We start from the raw sequence: 22688 nt of genomic DNA, 5'->3' as shown, positions 1-22688 counted from the left end.
CATCGTGGCAACTGATAATGTTATTACACTTGTCCCATGGGACTATATGGCTAAGGTTTTCTTCATTAGAATCGGCCGAGAACAGAACATGACTAGACAAAGCACTGGCTCGCGTTTTCCTGTAACTGACGTCTCTCTTATGTTCTTCAATGCGTAACTCCATCTGGTAAATTTGGTGTTACCATCTGGTAAATCTGGTAACACCAAATCTGGTAAACACTGGGATATTTAAGGTTGTGATATCTAGGTTTCGGATGGCTTACTAAGGAGCGGATTTTCGGAAGAGGAGTAAATAAAGTTCTTATGTTGCATTTCCTAAGAACCTTGGCCAATTTGGGTGAGACAGAGCTTATGTATGGTATAGAAATATTACCTTTCACCCTATTGGTCTCTTCATTATTGCGAGGGTGGATTTAATAGGAATTTTTCAATTGTTTTTTGTGAATAACCATTTAGTTGAAAAGTAGACCTGAGAAAATTGAGTTCTTTATTAAGTTCTATCTCATCATCAAGAAGAGGGCGAGCACGATGTCCTAGTGTAGAAATGATTCTAAACTTTTGAGGAGGATAATGATGGGATTGACCGTGGAGATATCTGTTGGTGTGGGAAGCTTTTCTGCAAATCGAGATTTTTAATTTTTCTGAAGAATGGGTCAGTTTGATGTCCAAAAAAGAAAGAGAACCATTAGCTTCAAACTCAGCCGTAAATTTTATGTTTGGATGTTGATTATTTAGATGTTCTAGAAAGTTCAGGAGAGATTCACGGCCATGGCTCCAAATCAGGAAATTGTCATCAATATATCTTTTCCAAATTCTTGGTTTTAAAGGATACGAAGATGGCTTTAACTTCCAGATCTTCTACATAGATGTTCGCAAGTACAGGTGACAACGGATTACACATTACAAGGCCATAATTTTGTTTATAGATGGTCTCCTGAAATTTTCCTGAGTGGATGCAATGAGTAAGGCCATGATCTTTTTAGATAATTTATCTTTGAGTAATACAAGAACTTCGTCCGTAGGAACATTGGTAAATAAGGAGACTATATCAAAACTAGCCATGATTTCATCTTCCTTAATAATAATATCTTTTTTTCATTCATGAAACAAAATCTGCGGATTTTTTAATGAAAGATGATGATTTACCTGAAAAACATTTGAGAGATTTAGCCAGATATTTTGAAAGGTTATATGTTGGCGAATCAATTCCTTCTACGATAGGTCGAAGTGGGATATTCTCTTTATGAATTTTAGGAAGTCCATATAATCATGGAGTAAGCGGATGGAGAGAACGAAGAGAAAGGCGTATGTTTCTAGGTAGTTCAGAGGTAGTTCTCAGTAGGTTGTTGATCCGATTGTGGAGTTCACGGGTGGGATCTCTCTCGAGGTTCGAGTAAGTGACACTCCATAACAATTCCATCATCTTGTTATGACATTCATCAATGTTAAAAACAACTGTGGCGTTGCCTTTATCCACAGGAAGAATAATTATATTTTTGTTGTTTTGTAACTTCTTAATAGCCTATCGTTCCGATGAAGAGATATTGTCTGTAAGGGGTTTGGCGTTATTGATGATGAAAATGGATTCAATGCGGAGTAAGTTTGCCTATTGGATAGGAAGAAAGGAAGTAGCTTTATATATATATACTAGGGGACTCTGCCCCTCTGACGCCTACGCCCCACCCCCCGAGTTCCGGACTGGTAGGTCGGCTCTCCATGAATTCTGATAACTCGAATTTTGAAAACTCGAAAGGGTTGGTTCCTCTCCCCCCGGCACCTATGCCCCCCCCCCCCGAGTTGTGGACTGGTAGGCCGGTTCTCCTTGAATTCTGATGACTCGAATTTTGAAGACTCGACACTCAGGGTAGCCCCTGAGTTTCAAAACGTTTCAAATAACTTGACAAAAAACGTGACACAAAAACGTTACAAAAAAAGGCTTATCATTTTATATTATAGAGTATATATATATATATTTATATATATATAAATATATAGGCAAGGGGCCACTACACAGACCTAAACCGGTCTGTGTAGTGGCCCCTTGCCTTTAATACATAGCATCATACATCTCCTCCAGGAGATGTGCTTTGCATTAAGGGTTAATATTAAGAATAGTGATCAGAGCTTATTCTACTTTTACATGAGTTGCCTTGGTCTTGCACTACGTGCAGGATCAGCTAGACTTGCAACACTTGCAGGCGCAAACTTGACTGACTTGTCTGTTTGCTTACTTGGGAAATGGAGTAAAAAACCAGGTTTATATTTAAAATAACTTGGTATCTTTAGCATATATTATACCCAAGGTAAAAAACGTTCTATATATATATACGATATGAAGATAAAGAATGTTCTGAAATGACCATCCGTAAAAAATGAGAATAACGAAAAGAAAAAGGAAAATGACCAAAACTAGTGCAAAACACAGTGATAGGAATATTTCACTTTTGTAATGTAAAAATTGAAAGGGCAGGCTTTATTCCTGTAATTTTTCAGAAGAGGACATAACTGAATCATCGTCTAAGAAAACCAAGAAATGTACTTCTTGATGAATATTAGAGGGGTTAGAATAAAGGAGCCAAGTTTGATATTTCATTTGTTCTATATCCATCTAACAAGCATTCCTTTTTGGTTTTTCCTCTTTCTTTTATCATACAACTTATATGTATTTTCGTTTTTGATGGTAAATTTGAATATTTTTCACATCTATAACAAAAAATTTTAATTCGGTCTGGCTTTCAGTTTTTCCACTTTAGATATGTGTTCTTTGTAGAAAATAGCCTATTTTCTAGAAACAACCGCTCGCTTCTCAGTAAGGCTGTTTTCTAGGTTTCACGTCATAATAAATATAAAATGGGAGTGGTTATACTGTCGAACCTTCACTAAGTAAGATTATGCAGTATGTTATCTATCTATGCACCACACTAATATATTAGTACGGTGAATGGATAGAAAGTCGAAGAGAACATAAAAAAAATTTAACATTGGATTTGAAGACTTTCGGTTATCCCCTTCAGAGAATACATAAGAGCGGAAGCTGTTCCAGAAGACAGCAGTTAAGGAAATGAACGAAAAGTAAGAAAAAATGCTCTGTGAGCTTGAACTTGAAGCTAATGAACATTTTAACAGATTCGGAAAAGAATGGGGAATTATTCGTGCCAATTTAGATAAACAGCGACTATTTGTATTTGAAATATTTGTAGAAAATGCAAGCAGTAGAAACAACGTCTGTTTTAAAGAAAATAATGAACTGGTGAGACACGAGTCATTAATCAGACTAATTGCTCTCTTCTGTACTGTGAGTTGGAATTTTAGCGAGCTCTTAGTGACTTTATCCCCGAACATGCGAACTCTAATCAATGGGTGGATGGATTGGTAATTTATATCGAGTTAATAGTTGTTCATATGAAAATATCGACTGTAACAAAAGGAGAAAAGGAATGTCTTCGATGCAGAGTAGACGACTTCCTTCATCCGAAATGATGAAGGAAGTGTGGAGTTATTCTAAGAAGAGAAATCCCGTCTGGTTTATATAGTGGGTTGTCAAAACGAAGGCTATAAGAAAAGAATTCCCTTCTGCAAGAAATTATGGCGATTTTTTTTCTAAGATTGAAATTAACAACGTTATCATAATCTAACTGAAGAGTAGTTTTAGAGATTGGAATTCGGGAATATAGAAGCTGGTATTCTAGAAAGTTGGTTCGAATCTCGTCTAGCACAGGAGTTTCTATTAGACATATATGTCTGATAAAAGACTAGAAGTTGGAACTGAATCTTACCCTATATAGGAAGTGGATTTGGTACGTTTTTATTCACTTTTTTGTAAGTGAAATTCATTTCAGCTCCGATCTTTCTTCAAACTATTCGATTTTTCTTTCCTATTACTCCTCTCACTTTCCCTTTCGCGTTAGGTTCAATAGCTTGTCATGGCCAAGTAATTAGCTTCTCATAAATTACTGTTTATGTGATAGGGCAGTTAATCCTATCTGTATTGCTATGTCTGTAAATCGCGTGTGTTCTTCTGGCCGGTTTGCCTATTTTACGGGACGAAAAACCTCCGTTTGTGGGTTGGGGAACCCTGCTACCTCCGTATGAGACGGGCTAACTCGCCTTCAATTCAGAAGCTTCGATTAAGGTTCTTCGCTTCCTAGACGGAATTCGAATCCAGGTCTTTCCAACCAAAAGAGCTTTGTCGAATGCGATGAGCTACGAAGGCTACCTATCTTTAAAGTCGATATTGCTTTTAAATCAGCATCCTTGTATAAGGATGCAGTTATTTTTGTTATTTTTGATATTTCTTTAATAAAATAAATAAATATATCATCCCGTGCGAGCAACTCAAGGGATGTTACAATGACAAAACACGAGGTGTATACCTAAGATGATACTGATTGCAAATATTTTATTCCAGCAGCTGATTACCGCCTGTGTGATAATCTATTATTGGTTCCTTAATTTGTGACTGCAGTGTATAAGTTATCTTATACACTGCAGTCACAAGTTATTCAGTTGCAGTTATCTGTTATTACTCAGATTATTCTTGTAACTTAGAAAATTGCCTAGTCAGTCATAACGAGAATCGTTTCTATGTGGTGTAGTTGAAGCTTGAAACTAGACAAAATCTCACTGGAACGTTACCTGAGAATACAGACGACTCCACTGGTATTTCTGTGCTCATAAAAGTTGGTAAATCAGGTCTTTCCAACCAAAAGACAAGCGTCGTGACATTCATCCTTCGAATGCAAAAACCTGGGTTCGAATTCCGTCGATAACGCAAGTAATCTTTATAGAGCATGAGGCGTGTTAGCTGTCTCATACAGAAGTGATAAGGTTATTCCTCCCTGAATTTAGAGTCTTTCATTTAGCATAACATATAAGCTGGTCAGAGAACAAACACGATATAGAGACTTAATACACATACAGGATGCGTTAAATTCCAGTAATCCCTAATCTAGAGACTTAATCCATTCTAGAATGGAATTAGAGACAAAACATAAATACTAGCAGCGGTATTCTCTGCTTTCATTTAAAAAAATGTCAGATTTTTTTCATCTCCGAAATCTTATAAGGCGTCTTCAAGTAGTTAGACTTTTAAAATTGAATACTGTCTGATAGACAGTATCTGTCTTTGGTTGATAGACAGTATTAAAATGTAGAGGACTGATAATGCAATGAACTGTTGCTTAGTAAAACAACTTTCATTCAAATTCCTTTATTATTATTATTATTATTATTATTATTATTACGCAATCACATCATATGCATTCTGCGCTAACTACAGACTTGACAGGTTACAATGGTTGCAAGATAAAATGGTAAAACTGATATTCTGGGAACAACCCGCACTTATGCAGGAAGCACGGACAAAACACAAAATATTTAAGGTGAAACACTTATGCCACTACACAGTCATGTTAAAACATTACTACAGCCCAACCTATAGAGTAATCAGAACAACATATCAGAAAACAAGACCACAGTTAACAAACTACAGTACATAACATATATACAACAATCACCATGCAAAGCCACCCGAAACTTCTACGTACCTGACATGATAAACAAATATGTTTATTTGTTTATCATGTCAGGACATGATAGGTTTCTGCCGTTCGACGACAGAAACCTAGGAACATACAGAGAGCTGAAACAGGCGCTATATAAATATTATAGCGAGAATGAAAATTAGAGAGAAATTCCTGTTGCTCTCTCTCTCTCTCTCTCTCTCATATATATACACACACACACACAAAACCTATTACAAAACCCCTCTCAAAAAACACCACTACAAGGACACAAACAAACACACCATGTCCAAATCCAACCCTACTTACAAAAAAAAAAAAAAAAAAAGTTAAACTGTGTAACAGCAGTTGAAGCCTTCCAAGCACTTGCCAACAAACAGTAAAATCAACACCTAGCTTGCGACCAGTATAGAAACATAACCATAAAACCACCACCATATATTATCTTCCTCAGATAAGCTCTTCAAAGCTACGAGAGGAAGAAATCAGAAATGCCTCCCAAATTATTATTATTATATTAGTTATTCTCAAAAAATAATAATAATAAAAATCTGTATAATTCGCTGTTAATATTAGAACACGCGTTGTAAATGCACAATACAGAGGCAAAGAGTGTTATTAAAATTCTTAACTGAAATCCAATGTAGAAAAATTTTGTATATATATATATATATATATATATATATATATATATATATATACACACACACGCACAACTATTATATTACAAAAACCATACAAACTACAATAACCTGAAAAGAACTCTAAGGATAATACCCTACAAACTTAATGAAACAATATATTCGTCAGGCTTCTAGTTCAGCGACGCATCAAGACATTGCAAGTTATCGCGCGCGCGCGTGTGTGTGTGTCTGTGTGAATTTCTCAATCAACGGCTGCAGTGGAAATCAAACCTATTAAACATAGGTTTGATTTCGTACCCTCCCAACACAGCAAACAAACCAATAAATAATAACTAACTGGTGTCATCCTCAGATAAGCTTACAAATAAGCAGTACAGTAACGAGGGTATGAAGCGCCTGTGGCAAGTGCCTAACTTTCACACCCCCAACCCAAAAATTACAAAAATTTTGTCGTATGCAATATGTTAAATACTTATTATTAACCACATCAAAATGAGTTGCAGTGTGTCCGTTTGTATATCTAAAGCGGCGTATTGCCGAAATTTAAAAATATAATATAAAATAGGGGGCTTGTATATCTATTTATTTATTTTTATTTTTTACGTTTTGCGCCCCAAACCTAGTTGCGCCCGCGGCGGGTACCTCTTTCGCCATGCCCTCGTTACGGCACTGCAAATAAGCTTCGAGGATGAAAGCTGAGAAATTGCATCTCATCCAAGATATGAAAAAAAAAAAAAGAAAAAAAAAATTCAAACTCATATATCACCCTTCAGTTCTGTAGTTACAGCGCTTAAATATACTAAAAATCAAAATTGTAAATATATATATATATCTCATTATTAAACGAATAAATGCTGTATTATATTATTATTATTATTAATACAATATACAGGGGGGAAAAATCTGTACGAATTTCATTGTTATTAAAAAAACATAATTAAACTTATTGTAAATATGTAATCACAATATTAATCACAATTTTAATCATAAAAAAGATTGAATTTTTTAAAAGAAAAATATGTAATCAAGTATGTATCACATGTAATCAAATGCATGTAATGTATGTATCATATGTAATCAAATGTGTATCATATGTAATAATAATAATAAATAATAATAATTATTATGAAAAAAAATTATTATTATTATAAAAAATTAAGTTATCAGGTCGAATGAGTTTTTTTGTTCCTTTCATTGTTGACAAATATAAGAATCGGGAAACAACTTGATGGTAACTACTGATGGAGGCTTTGCCTTCATCAGTAGTTATAATTGATTTGTTTCTCATCGTTGCAGATGAGTTGCAGCTCTGTCATTTCCATCGATAGATACATGACTCAACAGATACATGACTTTGCAAGAAATCCGCCCTGTTATCTGTTCACTAACAGAAATCGAACCGTTCTCATGACTAACATATATACTTGAAGAGCACCTGTAAGTCTTCACCTTTAATGCTAGTATACGTAAGGTTTCGTGATCACGTGCAAATGTATTATATTTTATTTTTCAGAAGCCGTACACGTCAGCAGGTCCAGATTAGGGCTTCCAGAAGGAGTCTCCTAAGCAGAACCTTAAAATCGTTGCTAAATTCAAAGTAATTCATGAATTCGAGTACGTCGGTTTGGTAAGACACCCCCACGTGGGTATCAGCCGCTGCTGCACAGCATAGTCCAGGAAGTCGCAGAATGACAAAAGCCTACGAGTTTAACTGGCAAATTTCTGTGCCTGAACCTCTTCTCAAAGGATGTATATTCGACAGGTGGGAAGAGGTAAGTGTGATTATGTTATTACTTGGTTGTGGGACTTTGTAGTAGTAAAAGAAAAATGCTATTATTATTTATTTATTTATTTATTTATTTGGATTATTTTATGAAAGATAATTGAGATTTATTGGAAATCTAATGAACCTTGACCACCACTTTAATTTCTAGTCGGAGAAGGATCAAAATATGACCCTATTCCTTCACGTGTAAGAGGGAATTAAAGTCTGTCAGCTTGAATCTCCTGCTTACAGAAGCATTTTATAAAATGCGTTCTAGGAAATATTGTGACGATAACTGTATAATAGGAAACTCATATTTAGCTTCAAGCTGCTTGGTGCTGTGCTTGTAAATATTATTATTGCCTGCTTTCGAATTTTTACCATTTGTTGGCTTTAATGTCCTACATAATTGGCTAAACGTGGTGACTTAGTGTCAAAACGTTAGTGGGGGACTTTGTAAAATGGCCTTGCCTACTCCATTTGGGCAATAAAAGGCGTTTGCGGATTTATTTATCTTATATCAATATGCATACATTTGCTTTATAGTTATAAATACTCTCGGTCATCACATTAGCTGAGAATTGTGGGATAGCGCTATTACGTGATTTACAGAAGATTTGATTAAATGTTTTAACGAATATATATATATATATATATATATATATATCAGTATGTAATGGAAACAAATATATGCCGGCCTGGTTGGCCGAGTGATTAACGTATCCGGTCTTTAGCTAAGAGGCTCGAATCGCGAAGACATGGATGTTTGTGAGTCTAATACTCACTATGGGAGTATTAGACTCAAAACTTCCAGCAATGGGAGAGGCCTTCACCCTGCATTGGATAGAAAAATAGGCTGAAAATTTATTTATTTATATATATATATACAAGTAACATATATATATATATGAGCATAAATTCTACCACCGACTCGAAGTCGATGGTACAATTTATGCACCATGGTGAAGTTAATGTTAAAAGCTGTAGAGTTGCTAAAAGTGAGAGATTTCTTAGCAGCTTCAAATATGTATCGTGGTACCCTGGGTGTTGAACAACAGGTACTGAAGGTATTGAATAAAAAGTACGGGTATTGAAGCAGGAAAACAGAACATGCATACTCAGATCGTGTCTGTGGTACGAAAACAATAGCAGGTACGAAGACACGACAAAGAAGACCAGCGAGAAATTTTGAGAGTAACTTGGAGAATAATGTTATAAAAATCCAAATACCATCAAAAGTTGAATTATTTAACTTATTGTCTGATATTGGGGACGTTAGAAGACAGGAGCTGTCTGTTCTAAAAATACTGAACATTAGTTTCTATTCCACCGAGCAGAATACATATAAATCGTGTTAAGTATTTCAGAAAATGCAGTGTCTTAAGTGGCACTGCCAGTTCCAAGAGAAGTACAAGGGGCAGAAGTACTTGTTAAGCATGCAAAACTATACCCACTTTAAACTGATCTAGAATTAGTTACTCATCTGTTGTCCTTTCAGTTATTGATGGATCAATCAATACTCTAACACCTCTTGTACCTCATGCTGAGGCTTAAGATCTACTTAAGATTTACATCATCATCGACGCAGTTCTGCGATGTTGTGTGTTATATAGTAATATATATGGTATGACCGCAATCTCAGATTTAAATTAGTATCAGGACTTAACAGTTAAGTACGATGTTTTCAAGGGACAAAAATTGAGTATATAAATGAGGCTGTGATTTTGCAGAATAATTGACTGAGAGACGGTTGTAGTAGTGAGAACAACGTTATCAGCAGTTAATGCAAAGAGCGAGAGAGCGGAAAGGTCATGAGTGTGCTACCAAGTGTGACAGTGGTGAATTACTAAGAAGAGCGATTATTGCAAATGTCATAATGTCGAGGTTATGTAAGAAATGTGTAATGATATGAAAATTAATGTTCATTTTATGAATGTTTGGGACGAGTTTGATTAAAGATAAAAAAAAAGGATTGATGGTGTGCACGCTTAAATGTTTAAATGGTTTAAATGAGTTAGGTCTTTGGAATTTAGAGCATCTATTGGTAACGTACAAAGAAAATGGGGGTAATTAGGGAAATGTGAATTGCTAACGGGACAGCTGATTGTGTTCGCTATACATAAATATAACAATCAGTAATCTTTGCGCATGTCCGATTAAATTTTGTCAGAAAGAAAATCATGCACGGACATGCGTAAAGATTACAGTATATTTCAACAAGATAGAAAAGGTGTTCGTCTTTTGTTAATGAAAGTGAACGAGTTTTATCCACTGAAAGTGGAGAACTCGCAACTGAGGAGAGATGGTAACATTGACAGCATGTAGTGTTAAGGTGAGTGGGATAAAATACTTGGAAGGATGTTTGTACAGGCCAGGGTATATAGAAAGACTTTAACAAAGAAAATTAACAAGTAAGAAGCGTTTATTATTTATGGTCACTTTAATTACAATAACATTGTTTATAGAACATAACATTAACTTGAGTTTCTTAGCGATAACGTCATATGATGTGATGGTGAATGAAGTTTCCATGCTACCTGCAGTTTGTGAGGGTGATCACATGGTACGATCATGAAATGGTGGTTAGTAGGACAGTGAATATGTGGAATTACAGAGCAGGAGACGTGATTCTGACAACGGCTTGGTAACATTCTTTGGCATGAGGAGCTTGTTAGAATGGAGATAAATAGTGCTTAGAAGTTGTTCAAAAGATACTTGAAGGCAGGGATGATGGACTGTATTCCTAGAGATCATAAGAAGAAGAAAGGCTGTAAAGTACATAACAAGAAAATGTTTTGGAGAAGGTATAAACAAGAGACAGTTGTATGCAGTTGCATAATAAATATAAAACACAGACCAAAAAAGTGAAAAGAAAAAAGAAAGTATGACATAAAAGGAGATACAAGTTAATCAAAATCGTAATGATATCTTTAATTTGTAGCCAGTAAAAGAAAGGCGACTATGGAAGAATGAGAGTTGTTTGTGATGCCAACATGGTGAACAAGGAAGAAGATATACAGTGGTAAAAATATTTAATGACTCTTTTGTTAGCTTATTCATGATAGTAGGAATATGTTGGGATTGGGTGGAATGTGAAAGAAGATATCCTGAGAGTAGAAGAATGTCAAGTTTACTATATTGAGCAAACTTGATGTCAATAAAAGAGCAGGATTGCATCTGGTGTCACCACGCATTTTAAAGGAATCCGATAAGGAGTTAACCCTCTAATTTGGTTGTTTAATGAAAGTCTAGCAACAGGAAAGGTCTCGGAGGAGTGGAAAGAATGAATGGTATTACCGCAACGTAAAGGTGATTACAAAATAAATATGACTCAGGAGTCATTTTGGAACAGTGGCAGGGCTTGAGAGGCTACACGGAAAGGATGTAAGTAGTGCATGACAAGTGATCAGATATTGCTTGAATTAATATTTGCTTGAATAGCTTGAATTGAATTATGGAATTAATAATTCGATTAATGGATAATGAATTGTCCTCATAGCCTTAATTGTTTCTGCCGTAATTTAAATAAAACAACTGCAACACTGTTAGACCCGCTACTAAAATTTATGTAGCCTGTGGTCATGTAAATTTGGACAGTAGATCTAATAATATTGTGTTTTCCTGAGTGTCTTTCTTTAATTTTGAAAAGTTTAGATCCAGCATTTTGATCCCATCTTGGATAGCTACACTATCTCATCAAAAATATTTGGACATCTCTTCATAGTAGTAGATATGGCTATATACATCACAACCATGGCTCATACAGGTGTAAAAGGAAACACGCGGTCTTGCAATCTTCACAGATTAATGTTAACAGTAAATGGGCCTTACTGATGAGCTCGGTAACTTTCGAATCGTAATATCATAGAATGTCACCTTTGCAACAATTTGTTGCAGCTTCCCAATCAACTGTAAATGACTTTATCGTGAATTGAGAACACCTAGGAGCGAAAACTGCACAATCTTGACCCAGTAGGTTACATAAAATCACAGAGCGGGACCGCCTAGTGCTACAGCACGTGGCATGAATAAATCGCCAGTCCTCAGTTGCTACCGAGTTCGTAAATGGCTCTGTAAGCAACGCCAGCCACAACTGTCGGTTGGGAACTGAAAAAACATGGATTTCCATGACCACGCAGCCGCACACAAGCCCAGCGTTGTGTGGAGTGGTGTAAAGATCGCTACCGATTGGACTCTGATGCAGTAAAAACGCGTTATCTGAAGTGATGAACCACGCTTCACAATCTGGCAGTACGACAGACAAGTCGGAGTTTGGCGGATTCCAGGAAAATGCTACCTGCTCGAATGTGTTGTGCCAATTATGAAGTTTGGTGGAGGAGGCATCATGGTCTGGGGCTGTTTTCATGGTTCCTAGTTCCAGTGATGGCGAGTCTACACTGCGACCTATAATAGCATTCTAGACAATTTTGTGCTTCCAACTTTATTACGGTTCGGTAAAGGTCCTTTCCTACATCAACACGACAATATCCCCATCCACATAGCGGGATCTGTGCAGGAATAGATACTTGATAAGATGGGTATTGAAGAATTGATGTAAGATAAGTAATATACATATGAGAAAAGGCCTCAGTGGCAGCAACATTTACTGACCTGCACAAAGACCTGATCTGAATTCCATCGAACACTTGCGGGATAAATTGAAACGTCGATTGTAAGTCAGGCCGAATCCCCCGATATCAGTGACCGACTTCACAAATGCTCTTCTGGAAGAATGGAAGGGAATTACTCTAGCAATGTACTATAATGTAGTGGAAAGCCTTCCCAGAGAATTGAAGAATATTATAGCAGCAAATGGTGATTACCCCCATATTAATGCCTTTCATCTTAGAATGAGAGTTGGGATGAGCAGGCGTCCAGATATTTTTGATCGGATAGCGTATTTCCGTGATTTTCGGTTTTTCGTTTACATTTCGAGAACCGTTGGACTTTGCCAACGCCAAATATTATGTAGAATCCAGATCTTACTGTGGGAAATCTGTAGCTGTTTTAACACAGCTTTTATCACTGGGGATTATTTACGCAATTCATTTTCTCCACTTTACATATATTTTAGCTTACATATCGAGAACTGTTGGTCTATCCCCACCACCATATGGTTGTTCTCTTTGACGAACAAAAAGATCACAGATATGTTTGTTTCCGAAATTTTGATCGGATTGTAGTCCCGTCCCCTCAGCTTACATCATGAAACCTGTTGGACCTACAATTATCAAATTTTTAATATCTCAATATCCGACATTAAAAGAACTGTGGGCTATATCTGAGCACGGAATTTTAGCACCTTTAGATATTTAACAACTCCCTCATTTATGTAGTTTTTGTTCACATCGCGAAATTTTGCCACATATGTATGAGTTTCTTTTCTTTCACTGTAAAGGATTAAGATGGAAAAAAGCTGTTGCTTACTGAATGGCGATATCTCTTTTTTTATAGAAACTTTCACGACTTACACATGTAAATATATATATATATATATATAGACTTTTATTCAAAAACTCCTATATATTTCATCCAATGCATCATGGGGAACAAACTAGTAACTACATTCAAAAAGATTGACTCATGAAACATGTACCTACTACTGATATCTCGGTGGCAGCTGAGGTGCCAGGATTGCACTTCATGATTATACTTTATGATTCATGTTTTGAATGTACTTACCGGTCTGTTCCCCCCTGATGATGATGTCCATGTTACGTTAGATGAAATATATCGGAGTTTTTGAATAAAATTCTTTATTGTTTAGATGTGTAAGCCGTGAAAGGTTTCTATAATATGTCTAGTAGACATGTTCCATTAAAACTATTTAATCTCTCTCTCTCTCTCTCTCTCTCTTTCATTTGAAAGTTGTAATAAGATGACCCACTCTCAATAATTTTTAGATATGTTGTCTGGGATTTTAAAAAAGATATGGGAAAATAATTCTTTATTAAAATAAGTAAATAAGCCTTAATTGAATTAAGAATCCGAACAACGTCGGGAAATCTTGTTAATAATAAATATAACTTTGTATTAATATATGTACTCTGGTTTAGCAGACTAAGCAGCAGTCGCATAACTATAATATTTCTTTCCCTCCCTCTCAGCAAGTTTTCAGTAAGTTCCTTTACACTTTTCGTTGTTCCTTTTAACAGCGACTTCAGAAATATGACCACCTTCTTAATCCTATTTTGTTTCTACGCTTACAAAGAGGAGGAAGGAACCATAACCTGAAGCAATAATTTATTGCTGATAAGTATCATTTTGGCAGATGTTATGTATTACTGAAAGACTTGTTATGAATCTACTAAAATAAATTAAATATTACGAATAAAGTTTCAGAATAAATAAGCTCCTAATCAAGAGTTCTCAAAGAAAGTAGTGAAATAGTCCATAATAAGCCTTTTCTGAAATTTCTGTAAACCTGGCAATTTTGATTCCATCGCAGAAACAAAAAACTGTTTATGATTGTTAACCTGAAACCAGCAGAAGGGGATATTTAAAGCAGACTACAAATCATCCCAATCTATAGAAATAGGTTAAAGACCACCGACAATTCGCAAGCCATTGAACTCAATTTTAATCATTGTAAAAATAATGGAAACAGTACTCAAAAAAAAGCGTTGAAACGTTTGGAGGAAGCAATAGCTTCACGATTCGAAATTTTATAAGTTGCAGTCATATAGTTATTATAGCGAAAGATTAAATGCCGAGAACAGATTTTAGTACAGCATCCAACGCACTATTCTACAACGTTTATTGTTGGAGTCCAATAATAATAACGTGGAGCTACATGAACTGAACAAAGATAAGGAGCAGAGAGTTTAATGAAGATTTCGAAATGAGCTAAGAAATTGTGTCCTACCCCCTTCCCCCCGTTAGATTATTATCAGCCGTTACCCTTCTTCGTTTTTACTAATGTTATCGATGTAAGTGTTACAAGTTGGCTTATAACTAACTTGGTGGAATAGTAAATAATAAGGATGACGGCGTATCACGAAAGTATATTAACACTGAAATTGTGGTTTCTAAGTCCACGAGTAATTTCTGCTATTTAAAAGTGTAAGTTGCTGCATAAAGATAAAGGTGGAAATAATTTCTATATTAAATATAATTAGATAGAGCTAAAATAGCCTCGCCTACTCCCTATAAGGAAATAAAAGGTGTTAGCTATTTTTTTTAAATATAAGTTAAAGAGATACAACTTTGGAGGGCAGTAGCTAAAATCGCTCTAAGAATTTTATCAACGGCATGACAAAATTATGCATCTCGATAGAAAGATGTAATAATTTTAATCCTCGTAGTTTCCCTTGTATAAAGCTTTGGTATGTCTTATTTGTGACATTTTATGTGGGTAGAGACGGATTTATGAATTGTGGAAACGAGGTAACTGTGTCGAAATTCAAACAGCTGCCAGGCCGTTAGTCTCTGGCGTCTCTAAGAGATGCACTTCATTTTTTTTTGTTATTGTTAATATTTTCACACACGTTGTGTGTGTGTGTGTCTGTGTGGCATCGAGGAATTGTGGGAAAAAAATCGTATGAGAACCAAGAGGGTCATCGGGATTAGCGAGGAACCTCCTGTAATTTTCGAAAATGATTCAACTTTTAAATTTGTATTACTTCAAAGTTTTCCAATTTGCATAGTTCTCTGCTAAAATTAGTTTTCACACCGCTATCCTTTTAAGTTATTTATTCAATGATCTTTGAAACTGTGTGTGTGTGTGTGTGTGTGTGTGTGTGTGTGTGTGTGTGTGTGTGTGTGTGTGTGTGTGTGTAAAGTTTCTATATTTATAAAATATAAATGAATAATTATATTTTTATTTTTATAATTATATATAAATATAATTATTTTTTTTGCATATAAAAATGAATAATAATTTACATAAATATCGATAAACTCTCTTAATCAGTTTAGAACAATGGCACTGAGTTAGCACAAATAAAATCAAATTACAAAGCGATGTCATGAACAGTGTAAAAACCTCCAATAATCAACACCACCTCAATACATAAAACACGTTGTTTTATCGAGTTGGAACTCAAGTTCAAGTAATTCTCAAATTTGAACTAGGTAAATATTCCTTTAGGTTTCTTATACAAAACTCCTCACTTTTAAAAATAATTTTCGAATGTCCTTCTTCACCTGAAATTATTTTTCATCACTTCTTTTTTGCTAAACAATCTTCTCATACTCGTATACATTTCTTATATCTTCAGATAAGGTCCTCACCTTCACGTTCTTACTACTAAAATATCTAGACATTTAGGATGAACATCCCCTAGAGGTTCAGGACCCTAGGTACTTAACTTACCTGTCCCTAAATCTACCTCTCTGTGTAGATATATGGAGGGTTCGTCAAAAACGATTTGCTAGAGAGGTCAAAAAGGAAGGACAATTGAAATTGAGGGCATGCCTGTTAAAATGCTAGAGGTGTGCTGGGGGCTGTGACTATTAGAAATATCTTCATTCATTAGATAGTTTCATGAGATATGATAGAAATTAATGAATTCATCAATGAACTGAACGGCATCACGGTGGAAGGCAAATGTATAAGAAGCCATCGCGTTTTAAAATCAATCAGCAGAATAACGAGTTTGACTTAGTACAGTACTAGTAAATATAGTTTCAATCAGAGAACGATAGTGCTGTAATTGATATAAATAACCTGATAAAGTAATAACTCCAATACCGAGACTCTGGTAAAAATTACCAGAGTCTCGGTATTGGAGTTATTACTACAGAAAATTACAAGTGGGGGGTATATTTCTGTTCGGTAATAATGATATGTAGCTTAATGTTTTTCAGTATACTTTCAGGAATGTCAGTCGCTGGTTTCGCTATGCGATATTTGCCTGGAAAACAGACTGAAGTTCAAATCGTGTGCGAGACAGGAAGAACTTTATTAGATCTTTATCGTTCAGAGCTAAATTGTCTGGTTCTAAACAAAGCCTGTATGATTTCTTCGGCTTGACACCCCCCTTCTCAGCGGATAGCAAAATAAACTGTTTGATTATAATGTATCCATCCATTAAAAAAAATACTAAGTGAAGGACAGATGAAATGGAAGCAAACAAGGAAAGCGCCGCGTAAAATAAAGGCATGTCCGTATACGTCTAGAGCCTCCGTAGCTCAGTCGGTATAGACGAAGATAGGTTGGAAAGACCTGGGTTCGATTCCCGTCTATAATGTAAGGAACCTTTATCTGGTCTCTTTCGACTAACGGTAAGTTAATCGGTCTCATGCGGAGGTAGAGGATTTTTTCACCCGGAAACTCGGGTTTTTTGGTCCCTCAGAACAGGCAAACTGGCCCGTGAACACACACACACGGATTTACAGTCATAAAATACATATTTAATCCCATTCTAGGAGGGCTCAACGGTGGAGAAACGGGGAGAACCCCACACGAATAAATAAATAAAGTATACGTCTGTAGTACAAACTTGACCACTCCTTGTATTAACCTCATGAAAACTATAATTATTCATTAGATAAAATAAACAGCATTATAGAAAATTCTCAGGGAGATCTGGCTCTCACTTTCAATATTAGGAATTTTGTCTACTGTTATGATTAGACCAGCAAGGATGCCATTGTCTCCTATAGTTTAGCTTCCCTTTTCTTTTCTTTCTTTTTTTTTTTCTCTTCTTTCTTTAGTCAACATACAGTAGCGAAGAACAAATTAATCGGAACAAGCCTAATTTTCATTAAGTTTTTAGTTTTAATTCATTATTTTGGTCGAGTGCTGCGTGTTTTAGCTGTCTCTACGATATTTAGTAATAGTGTTGTGCGTCTTTAATAGTGTAAATAAGTTGACATTCATTTTGTGTAGCTATAAAATGGATACATCTCCAAGTATGGGTTCAAAATATGTACTCTTTCTCAGTTTATTTATTCGTATGGAGTTTCCTCTCTTTTTCTCCCCCGTCCCTATTGGGGCGAGTTGAGTCCCCTCATGGGAGGTTAGGTATTTATGACTGTAGATCCGTGTGTGTGTTCACGGGGCCGGTTTGCCTGCTTGCGGGATGAAAAACGCCGGATAAACTGGCGAAAAAAACCTTACTGTCCTCGCCCAAAACCGGCTAACTTGGTTATGGCTGAGGAAGATCCTCAAATTCCTCACGTCTTCGACGGGAATCGAACCTGGGACACTCCTTCTCCAGCCATATGGTTGCGAAGCGCACAGCCACTACGCTAACTTTTTTTTTTTTTTAGCCACTACGCTACTACGCTAACCGCGCGGACAATACTCTTTCTCAGTACACATCCATAACTCAAAGACAAATTGCCAGTGAGTGTGGTGTTGGTTTGAGTACTATTAATGCGATTTTAAAAAGGTTTAGGGAGACAGGTACCTTTTCTCCTGACAGAAAACGAATAGATAGGCGAAAAGGGAAATTATACTTACTCGAGATCGTTTACTAGTTAGGAAAAGCTAAATGAATCCAAGATTGTCTGCTGTAGACGTAAATAGAAACTTTGCAGCTGAGGATTAATGTTTCTGAGATGACAGTCCTTCGAATATTGTTGGAAGCAGGGAGGACTGTCCACAGACCAAAAAAAAAGAAAAAACTGTTGACGAAGACTATGCAGAAAAGAGGCTCCAGCGGATGTGTACAAAGATTGTACTACTGAGAGGTGGAGAGCGAATACCCTATGTTCGCAAATCAACAACTGAGAAGACTTCTTCCACCCAACTTCAACAAGTGCGTAAACACCCAGCTAAAAAGATGTTCTGGGGTTGTTTTTCACATGATAGTCCAGGATCACTTATGCCTGTTCACGATATGATGAAAAGTAGACAATACATAAAAATATTGGAGAAAGGAGTGGTTCCATAAATCTAGAAAGACAAAGAACTTATCTTCCAAGAGGATCTCGCTCCATCCTACACTTCAAAAAAGTGAAAGAGTTTCGCAAAAATCACAACATCCAGTTGCCTCAGTGACCAGGTAACTCTCCTGACATTAACCTAATAGAAAATTCGTAGGCCATAGTGAAAAAGAGACTTGAAAAATTAAAATGTGATACAAAAGATAGCTTAATATCGTATATTATAAAAGTATGATTTCGAGATACAGAAATAAAAAAAATATGTTCTACGTTAGTAGAGACCATGCCTAAGAGAATTAATGAACTTATTAGGAACAGAAGAGTACATATAAATTATTAGGTAAAGTTTGAGTTTAATTTTTTTTTACTTATTTTCTTGCGAAATTAAAATTTTCTTTTAAAAGGTGAGCATTTGGATCCATTTGTTCGCTACTGTAACAATTCCTTCATACATGGAAACCATCTTATGACGGCCGATTTTAGCCTGTTGGTAGCTTTGGGCAAATCTCCTGTTTTTACCTCGTACAAACGTGAAATACAAATATACTCCATTTTAATGGGTGCGTTCAAAAAAATCCGAGAAAAATCATATCTCGATTTAGTATCGTTTTACGAAATTACAGATAGAATGTAAGGTGCAGTACAATGCGCTAGTTTATGCAATGAAAATAGATTTCGCTTCCCTTTTGAAGCGTTAACTGTTCTGGGTAACAGAAATCAAAAACACCAATACTAAAGGGAAGAAACTTTTTAGCAAATGCAGCACAAACGCACTACATCAAGTTTTTACTGTGCAACACTTCAATATTGGAGGGAGGACCAGAGTAATGAATCCATTTTCATAAATCATTAAGAAATCGCTCCAAGTGAGTATTCTTATCCAGCACCGATCATTGCTCTAGGAACATATCTGCCCTTATATATATACATTTTGCATATCCAGCATATTTGAATGTGTTTGGATATGTAAGAATTTCCTGTCATTTATTTTCGGATGGAAATCTCTATACCTTCTCGGTCTTTAAGTGTTTATTTTTGTAAATGATGTAATTAACAATTTACCTATAAAAGCTTATTTCTGTCCAGTTTGAAAACGAAACTGAAATGCGTAATAGTTTAGCACAAGCCTAATAATCTGCTGTGAATACTCCGTGATATAAAAGCTTATATAATACCATTTTTTTCTCTCTAAAGACTGCATGGAATCCGGCTGTATGAGTTAAGAATGTTTTCAGGCATGTAGACAACCTTGAGAGAGGTATCTGATCTTTCGCGACTTCTTTTTTTAGTCTTTTCTTATTTTTTATGCGTTTTCTGGACCGCTTCCAGCTTCCTACTTCGGCTTAAACATGCGTTTTTCTGCCACGTGCTTACCATTCTGGCTTCAGAATCCAATATGCAGTATAGGGTTAATTCTTTTTGAATGACAAGGTGTTTTAGTCCGCGAATATGCTTCAGTGGACGAAAGAGTAAAAGACTTTCACTTAATAGTTGATTTACTTTTTATAACTCGAACACTCGCATTTGTATCAAAATACTTAATGCGTATACCCATTTCTGGTTATTTAACCAAAGAACTGACAACAACAAAAATGAGATGACGATGCTTAATGCCTAAAACAACAATAGAAATGAGGCAAGTAGTAGGGGAGGCTCTTCTGACAAATCAAGATCAAGATAAGATAAGAAATCGTGACGTGATTGGTTGATGACGTCATTGTGTGCATGGCTTCATGGGTGTGTAAGGTTTGGAATTTCCGTGTGGGCAAGTGTGTCACTGGCTTCTGTTGTTGTGTTTTGGTTCGCGTATGGGATTATGGGTGATGGTAGAGATAAGGATTCGTGTTGTGATTGGTGGTGCAGTTCTGACAAGATGAAGATCAAGATAAGATAAGGAATGGTGACGTGGGTGTGTGTTGTTTTCAGATGTAGATAAGTGACGTCATTTTTTATTTGTAAATAAATGTCGTCATTTGTTATTTGTAAATAAGTGACGTTGTTGTTTTGAATGGAAAGGATGATATTAGTGGATAAGAACTCGTGTCGTGATTGGTGGGACACTTCTGACAAGATCAAGATCAAGATAAGATAAGGAATCGTGACGTGGGTGTGTGTTGTTTTCAGATGTAGATAAGTGACGTCATTTGTTAGTTGTAAATAAGTGACGTTATTGTTTTGAATGGAAAGGGAAATATATTAGTGGATAAGAAATCGTGTCGTGATTGGTGCTCACTTCTGACAAGATCAAGATAAGATAAGAATCGTGACGTTAGGTCTTTGTGCGGTATTTTGGTTTGGGTATGGAATTGTGGGCTATGTTTTGAGATAAGATATCTTTGAATTTTCCCAGGGTGGCACACATCTGTCATTGTCGTCTATGGGAATTCTTAGAGTATGTCGTGATGGCGGGTGTGATTAGATTTTTCTGAATAATTAATTATATACTAGTGTCACTCAAACATACGGTTTTTTTTTTATTATTATTTTATTTTATATAGATGTTTGTACTAATTTTCCAATACATTTGGGGTATTTGTTTCCTGTTAAAGGGTGGGAATTCTTAGAGTAAGTCGTGATGGCGGCAGCCTTTCGAGCTTTTCTGAATAATTAATTATATACTGATGTCACTCAACACACATACTTTTTTTTTTTTTTCCATACCTCATCTGTATTTTCTTCTATATACATATTCTAATCAAGTTCATATTTTATTCATAATTCATCCGGATATTTTGATTTGTCTAAAAGTAAGATAAGGAATCGTGACGCGAATGTTTGTTATGAGATGTAGATAAGTGACGTCATTTGTTAGTTGTAAATAAGTGACGTTATTGTTTTGAATGGAAAGGGAAATATATTAGTGTATAAGAAATCGTGACAAAGATAGTTTTTTTTTCTTCTCTAGATGGTTGTACTAATTTTCCAATACATTTTGGGTATTTGTTTCCTATTAAAGTGTGGGAATTCTTAGAGAAAGTCGTGATGGCTCTCGTGTTTCGATCTTTTCTGAATAATTAATTATATACTTAAAGTACCTGTCCTTAAACACACACACACACACACACACACACACATTAGACATAAAAAATCGCTAATGTGTCCATGTTGATACTCTAATATATAACCTATGATTATTCTTATGGGGAAAAAAAAAAAAACTATTCAGTATTAGAATTACGCTTACCAAACAACATGCGATCAGTTATGTTTAAGTTAAAAAAGTACTTACAGCTTTCCAGATGACTCTTCGAAATTCGATTATTCCAAAATAGTTCAATTTTATATCCACAACACAACACAAACACAAAAACCACAAAGAATGAAATTTCTGTAAATACTGTAACCTGAACTAGTTACTTCGTCCTTTAGATTACGGAGCGTAGATGGTGAGGTTTCGTCATTGCAATATCCCCCCAGCGAGCGCTTTTCTTCAAAGGGGATGACATGAGTCACAACCGTAAATTGTGAATTTATTTTCCAACACTGAATATTTCTCATTAAGTCTTTTACAGTAGGTTTTCTGAATATTCCAAGTGTTGATTAACATGTATTCACAGAACACAAACACAAATCTGAAAAGAACATTTCACTTTTTCATTATAGCTTACTGTGGCTAACATATATTCACACCACAAAACACACAAAACATAGGAGTTGATAGATATTTCTGTAAATAACCAGAAAAGCTAGTGGACTACTTAATTTACTTTAGTATCCGTTTGGTTCTCTGTATTAATCTTTCCCACGGGTGTCCATCCTCGGTAGGAAGCTCTATGTGCTGTTTTGTTTAGGGTAAGTGTTATTTCCGGTTTTGAATTCCGATTGCTGTTAGAGTATGGAATTCAGTGTATTACAATTATCAATTGTTATGTTTATGTTAAAATTCACTTACATTTCTTTCCAGAATGAGAACATATTAGTACT

At 35.6% G+C, this 22688-nt stretch overlaps 1 protein-coding gene across 1 annotated transcript in view; it reads left to right on the top strand.

The window, feature by feature from the left end:
• norpA (no receptor potential A) overlaps positions 1 to 22688 on the top strand; it is a 160693-nt gene that overhangs the window by 8649 nt on the left and 129356 nt on the right. The window contains exon 2 of the mRNA XM_090399628.1: positions 7680 to 7938. Within this exon, the coding sequence (XP_090255754.1) occupies positions 7855 to 7938 (84 nt within the window). The 5' untranslated portion in view covers positions 7680 to 7854. The remainder of the gene's footprint in view (positions 1 to 7679; positions 7939 to 22688) is intronic.

This window comes from Typopeltis vanoorti, chromosome 10 (assembly GCF_054136105.1).
Source record: "Typopeltis vanoorti isolate ZY-2024b chromosome 10, IOZ_Tvanoo_1.0, whole genome shotgun sequence".
NCBI classification, from domain to species: Eukaryota; Metazoa; Arthropoda; class Arachnida; order Uropygi; family Thelyphonidae; genus Typopeltis; species Typopeltis vanoorti.
The sequence above is the reverse complement of the archived record's forward strand: the minus strand, read 5'-3'. Positions and strand labels throughout refer to the sequence as shown.